The following is a 6,822-nucleotide window of genomic DNA, read 5'->3' on the forward strand; positions in this document are numbered from 1 at the left end:
AAACAAGGACCTTTTTGTTCCTCGCTCATCCGAGTCCCTTTCCACGGTAGTGACAGTTGCCAGGTGGCTGCTATCAGTTCCTGATGTCGGACAGAGATAGCCTACTGTTTGTAGAATTTCCCTACAACCGCACAGGTCATCTCAGGTCAGCTGGGGACACCCTCCATGTACGCTTCCTCCCGGGCGGTCACAGGATGGATCCTCCCTCGGGGATTGTTGGTGTAATGAATGCATGGCCATCTAATTCAATAATATGTATAACGGTGCGAGAATTGAACTTTATAGACGGATAACATCGGTGTTTCCCCACTTTACACAACTAAGTAATTATAATACAAATTCACATTTTTAATGAACTTAGACAAACCCCCAATCCTTAAACTTGTATGTTCTTACCTTTTCAACATCACAGAAAAGAGAAGTCGAAATTATGTAACAGACTGTAGTGCTAGTACTAGATTGATCTTGTTGTGTATATATTTGTGTATTCAAGTTAACCTTTGTACCTAACCCAGTGGGTATGTTTGTACAATAAAGGTCTTCATTCATTCATTCAATAATATCCTTTTGCCCTTCTTTCATAACGTTCTAAAATAGATACTGATTCCTCTTACTTGGTTGCGCACGTGTACATTCTATGTATATCTACTACACGTCGATGAAGGTTAGACATCCAGGTAATACGATATGCCAAAAAACAGTTACTCAAGCAACTGGATATGATTTTGAAAACGTCAGACGTTTCAGCTAGTATCCACTAGCTTTCGTCAGTGACTGAGAGACCAGAGCGGAAAGCAGGTTTATATACACAACCTGTTGATTGATATGCAAATAAAGTGAAGACAATTTTTTTTTGGAAGTCGAAAAAGGAACAAAAGTCAGACAAGTCAAGACAAGATGATGCAAATTAGTCTGAAAGCTCCTGTATTACAGGACAGGAGCTTAAGTGTTGTCTGTCCTCGGGACTGGGAGTGCCAAATCCCAAGTGCCGGAAAGATCGACCCGTAGCCCCCCTTCCCTGTTGAGGGTGGGGTTGTACATTCTTTCATATATTGCCTCTTTAACACCCCGTTCCCACCAGCGTGTTTCGCGGTCTATATCTACTACATGCAGTGATCAGTCTTTAAACATCCTCAGGGTTCCTCAGGATGGATGGAAAACACCATCGATGTTTTATTTCTTACCTATCCTATGTTCAACATTAGAATCTACTATCCCAAAAAGATTAGATAAAATACATAAGCACATGGGCAAGTATCGCATAGTACATGTCATTTCGATCTGTTTCCTTCAGCTACTGTTTGTTTAGCAAAAAATGCGTTTTCATTAATTTTTTCTATGGTCCCAATCTTCTTGTCTTCTGGTTTTGTATAAATTTTGTTGTTATGCATTTGCACCGCTTTGTGTTGGCATACTTTTCTTTTGTTATTTTGAAAATCAATAAAAAGAAAGAAGCACCATTGATTACCTGGTGTTGGACCTCATATGACACATACGCACGGGAATTCACAATCTGACCCGTACCCCGTTCTATAAAGACTCCACCCACCCACCATAGATGTCATACGTACTTACGTATGGTGAATGTACTCAACCGATGCAATTTCAGGGTGGGGAAATTGTGGATTTTCAAAGTCAATTGTCTAGTCATTCTTTTGAATTAGTAAGTTGAATCAAGCCCACCCCATAGCATACTGATATCTGTTAGATAAAAATACAACGTCACTGACGGAAAACGGTTGCTGTGTTTTTTTTATTGTAGGCTGGTTCTAGATATTTATGATTTATGGGCGCTCCCCCCTCCCCCCCCCCAAAAAAAAAGAGACGTAGCTTGTTTTTGTGCCAGCTATGCATACCCTTCAAGTATGAAATGACGACGAAAAACTGATAAGAAATGTCAGTAAATTCCAATTATGATATCAGACAGATTTCCTCATCCAGAATATTTTTCTTCTGTCGCCCTGAAATCGGGTGCCATTTTAGGCCAATATATTCGCCTTTCAAAAGTAGAAATATGCCGTCATCCGGAGCAAATTTGTCATAATTGGCATAGGTTTACTGAGACGTCGATGTTTTCAGATGAAACACGCATACCTTATCAATGGATTCTACTATTACTAATTGTGCAACAAATGCAGGCTTTTAATCTAAACCATGCCAGGCTCGCACGTGTGTGCGTGTTTAAAAAGTAGAGCAGAACATCTCCAGATTTCACGGTCTCCTCGCCTTCCTTTCCCGGCAAATCCCAGAGCCACGCGCCGTGCAGGGATCACGGAGATGTCGCTGACAGACGAGCGGCATGGCGAATTGTTGAAACGTTTCCTCAGCGTCCCAAGCCTTGATTGCGGGGCTCTCGGGGAGGAGCCGCGGTCCAAGGAACGCATTCCTCCGCGAAGATACGTTTAGCGCATGTGATAATTCACCGCAAGAATAATACAGAGATCAATGTGAAATTGCTTAGAATGAAACGGTTCAAAGAGATCTAAACATAAATATAGTCTAGAATGTCTTCTTTTTCTCATCAATTTGTCGCGAACGGGTCCGCAGGCGATTGCCATGAGTCAGTCAGAGGGAGGGTAAAAGACTACTAGTATAATAGGGTGGGGGACCTACTTGTATCCAATGTAATACAATGTAATAATGCATCTTCCGTAAATAATTTCGGACCTAAAGGATCCTTAAGGTTGGAGAATGATGGAATATCAAAGTTATTTGTTCACAACCACTTGTTGACAAGAGCCAAGGTTTCGAATTCAATGACCAAATCTGGGAAATTCTGACTATTCACTGTGCACTGAAGCTAGGTGTTACTTTACTGCTAGTAATGCAAAGTTGCTTTGCGTTGGTAGCAGTAAAGTAACACATAGCTTCATTGCACAGCAGGCACAGTGAACCAGTAACACCAAGTTTCAGTGCACAGTGAACCAGTAACACCAAGTTTCAGTACACAGTGAACCAGTAACACCAAGTTTCAGTGCACAGTGAACCAGCCAGAATCGCCCCGATGAAGATGACAGACGTTCATCGAAACGTCGGTTGTTGTACTGTATGAATATGTTTATTTTTCTTCCTCCACAGTGACCGTGAACTTCCTGAGTGGTGAGGAGCAGACGTCTCTCCACCTGGGGAAGACTCCCATCGCCGATAACAAGTGGCACTCCATCCTGGTGCGCGTGGCCGGCGTGCTGCACGACACCAACACCGTGGAGCTGTACGTGGACTGTGCGCTGGACGACAAGGTAGGGTCTGTTTGACCCACCCCTTCCTTATTCACGAGAAGTTCAAATCTTTTACCTACCTACCTAGTCCCATGGGGGGGGGGGGCGCAAGGCAGACCTTGCAGCAGAGTTGTTGCCAGATTTTCCTGTCTTGGGCTGCTGTCAGGAGTTGTGGGACGGTGAGGGACGTCCAGTCCTTGATGTTGTCCTGACAGACTTTCTTCTGTCGGTCTCGCCGTCGTTTCCACTCCAACGATGGCCTTATAAGCCACTTTTTACTGTTCCACATTGCAACCAACGGGTCCACAGTAGTCAATGGATCTTCTGAAACTCTCTTGCTGGGGTTTTGGTGACAGCCAGTTGATTGCTTGTGCTTCTCCATGGAAGTATCTGGATATTTCTTAAACCTGGGTGTACAGGAGTCCTGTGTGTCATCCTGTTCAGCTAGCAGAGAGAGGGAGAGAATTTGTCCTTACGTTGTACATGACTGTGATGTTGTGGATCACTATACAGGTGAGGACGAACGCACCTGTGCTGGAGTCCCTTGGCGCCAGCTACCTGGAGACCGTCGCTGAGCTGAGAGTGGCACAGAGGGGACCTGGCAAGGGTCAGCTCAAGTTCAAGGTTGGTGGAAAAACAATCCTACACTGATCAGACCTATTTGTCGTAACTTTTTAATAGGACATCACTTGTGTCTTCTAGAATGTTCTTCACCAATAGCCTGGTTGCCAAACCGTGATAACTATTTTAGCTGCACAGGACGTTCAATAAAGAAACTTGGCAGCTAAAATAGATTTGGTAACCAGGCTATCAACAATGCTGATAGTCATAGCTGTCAACGATGCTGACTAGAAATGAATTATGATACATTGAGACATTCGAAACTGACAGTTTTGTACACATTCTGCACGCAAGTCCTTAAGCCACTGAGCAAGGACGTTTGTAAGTTGTCCCGCTTCCAAAAGTGACAAGAGCAATTATCGTGAACGAATGGCACTCACGTTGTCATTACGTAATGGCTAATTCACTTGACATGTGTCTCAGCTTTGTTTGCGCCAAACTCCCACAGCTTCATACTCAAAGTAAAAACAATTGTGACAAAAGTCAGGGGATGAATAAAGAAATGCCAAGGCCGAAGCTCAATCGTGTCATGTTTGTACAAAGCACGCTTCTTCCTAAATTATTGTCACCTGTTGTTTTGGTAGCTCGGGGATATTGTATGTCGTTTCTAAGCCGGTGGTCCCCAGGACACAAGGACCAGAGCACATCATCGTATGTACACTAATGTAGCCCTTATTGAAAACCCCTGACTCAAACACGATGGTCTCTGGACTATCTCTGCCCTCAGGCTACAGTCAGGAGAATGCTAATCACAGAAACATGAGGAGAAACGGTTTTGGTACAGCTTGCCCCGATGCTTACGCAGCCCTTCTGAAATCTGTGGTGAAATTAGCTGAAATACACACAGGTCTTGACAGAGAAACAACTTATGGACTTAAGAGATGCAGGCAATCTTTTTTGGTAGATTTGAGAAAAGAACTGAGTATTTCAAATGGTGCAAAATGGTGCAATCAACCGATACTCCGAGCAGTATATATTTTGCAACTTGGCTATCACAGTGTGGGGAAGACTTGTTGTCAAGAATTTGTAATTGTATGTCATTTCACGAAAGTTTACGGTGCGTATGTCTCCTCTTGGCAGGGTACGCTGCAGAACCTGCGGCTGATGTTCAACACGGACCTCCTGTCCGTGCTGCAGTTCCAGGACTGCCTGATGCAGGCAGATGAACACACACACGGCTCAAGGGGCACCGCCCAGAGAGATGTCATCGGAAATGTCGGTAGGGGGCGCTTGAAACACACATAGCGAACTAGACAAGCCGACATTTGCTTTGGAGCAAATGTAGCGGATGGCTTCGCCACATTTTACAACATGGCAGGGAAAGAAGGAGAAACACAAGGGAAAACAATGATTTACATTGATATAACTATAGGATGAACTGTCAACAGTTGTGTACCTATGCCCTACATTATTGGTAAGGATTTTTAATTGCATAATGCAAACTGTTGATTTTCAAGGTAACAGGAAGCGTTTATGTCCCGCATGCCAATGCTGGAGCAGGAAAGCTTGACATACCTACCAAAACACTTAAAGTGTGCAGTTCATACTGTCAATATGGCATGGCTTTGTACAGGTGTTAATTGAGTTAAGCCAATCTAATTCCAACAGCCAATCAGCAAGAAGAATAGAGGAATGTTGCATGCCTATTGGTTGCTTGCTCTGCATGCCATTCTGATGACTCATGCCCATGGACATGTTTGTATTGACTTGCCTAAACGTACTTGACTGTATTGTTGTTGGTAAGTACATGGTTAGTTTACGGAGTCTATCAGTTAACATATTGATTGTTGTCTTTGCCAATCATTACTTGCATTTTGATTTTTTGTTCCTTGTTTATTCTCTTTCAGTTCCTGGCACGTTTGGTGAGTACGAGCATCTCTTTATTTGAGGACATGCTATCTGTGGTCGTATGTGCAGAATTACTCTTAGTACCCGAGTAATGTTACAAATACTAGTACTATACCAGGTATTTGTTTCCGCACGCAAGATTTCTTCTTCATGCAGTTCTTAGCTGTGATGTGAAAATGAACGTTTAGCACTGACAAGAACGAGACATTTTCTAGTGCCGCAAACATTCTCATAACAAGCAAACCTAGGAATGGGAGTGACAGTCTTTTCTTCACAGGTGCAAGCGAGATGAACATGCTTGTGTCCACCATGAGAGAGCTCACACAGGCAGTTAGACAACTCCAGAGGGATGTCAGGACGCAGGTGGGTCTTCTTTTGATATTATGATAAAGCTAAGTGTGGGCGATAGCAAATGGCTCTGCACAACCAATCGCCCTGTTGAAAGTCAATAGTCATTGTAGTAACTATGATCAAGTAGACAGGTCAGAAGCGCCTCTGGTGGCCATTCTGCAAACTGCAATTTCAATGGCTTCTTGTCATTGCACAATGCTCTACTTCATGTAGCGACGACATAAACTTTACAAGGTACTAACACTACTCTCTCTCGTGTTCAGGCCCGTGAGACTGCTGGACTGAGGACTGTTATGGAGAACTGTGATGCCTGTGGAGGTAATTGGTTTACTTATGATTGAGCACAATGGTATTGTATGGTTGAAAAATTTTGTTTTGGAAATGGAGGAAAATTCATGCGGGTGCGGATGTCATCCATATAACAATAAGTTTTATTGCAAATACATGCCCACGAGGGCTAATTGCATGAACAGAAGAAACATTTGGTATAAAAACAGATAATTAACACAAAGAAGTACTGATAACTACTAAGAAACTACTAGTAAAAACTACTGGGTTTGACTTCTTTTTTGAAGACAGAGGAAGACAAAGGATCCCACTTTTTCTGTAATTTGTGGGTTTTGGGATGTTAAGAGGAGAGTACTTTTCTTTTCAATTTCATTTGTATATGTGTGAAAATTTGGGTAGAATTTGGAGGCTACGTCAAAGAGTTCATTTCGTTCATTGCTGTAGAGGATACAATTTGAGATAATGAAATCAACATGGCCTTACTTTTTTTCAACCT

The 6,822-nt window shown here is 42.9% G+C and overlaps 1 protein-coding gene across 1 annotated transcript in view; it reads left to right on the top strand.

Moving 5' to 3' along the window:
* Positions 1 to 6,356, top strand: part of LOC109464385 (thrombospondin-3-like) — a gene marked incomplete at its 3' end in the record, with an annotated part of 16,122 nt that extends 9,766 nt beyond the window's left edge. Inside the window, exons 5-10 of the mRNA XM_019761333.1 lie at positions 3,079 to 3,239; positions 3,732 to 3,842; positions 4,920 to 5,058; positions 5,687 to 5,701; positions 5,965 to 6,050; positions 6,302 to 6,356. Of these exons, the coding sequence (XP_019616892.1) occupies positions 3,079 to 3,239; positions 3,732 to 3,842; positions 4,920 to 5,058; positions 5,687 to 5,701; positions 5,965 to 6,050; positions 6,302 to 6,356 (567 nt within the window). The remainder of the gene's footprint in view (positions 1 to 3,078; positions 3,240 to 3,731; positions 3,843 to 4,919; positions 5,059 to 5,686; positions 5,702 to 5,964; positions 6,051 to 6,301) is intronic.
* Between the last annotated feature and the right edge of the window lie 466 nt (positions 6,357 to 6,822).

This window comes from Branchiostoma belcheri, unplaced genomic scaffold, assembly GCF_001625305.1.
Source record: "Branchiostoma belcheri isolate BF01 breed outbred unplaced genomic scaffold, Haploidv18h27 scaffold138, whole genome shotgun sequence".
In the NCBI taxonomy this organism is placed as follows: Eukaryota; Metazoa; Chordata; class Leptocardii; order Amphioxiformes; family Branchiostomatidae; genus Branchiostoma; species Branchiostoma belcheri.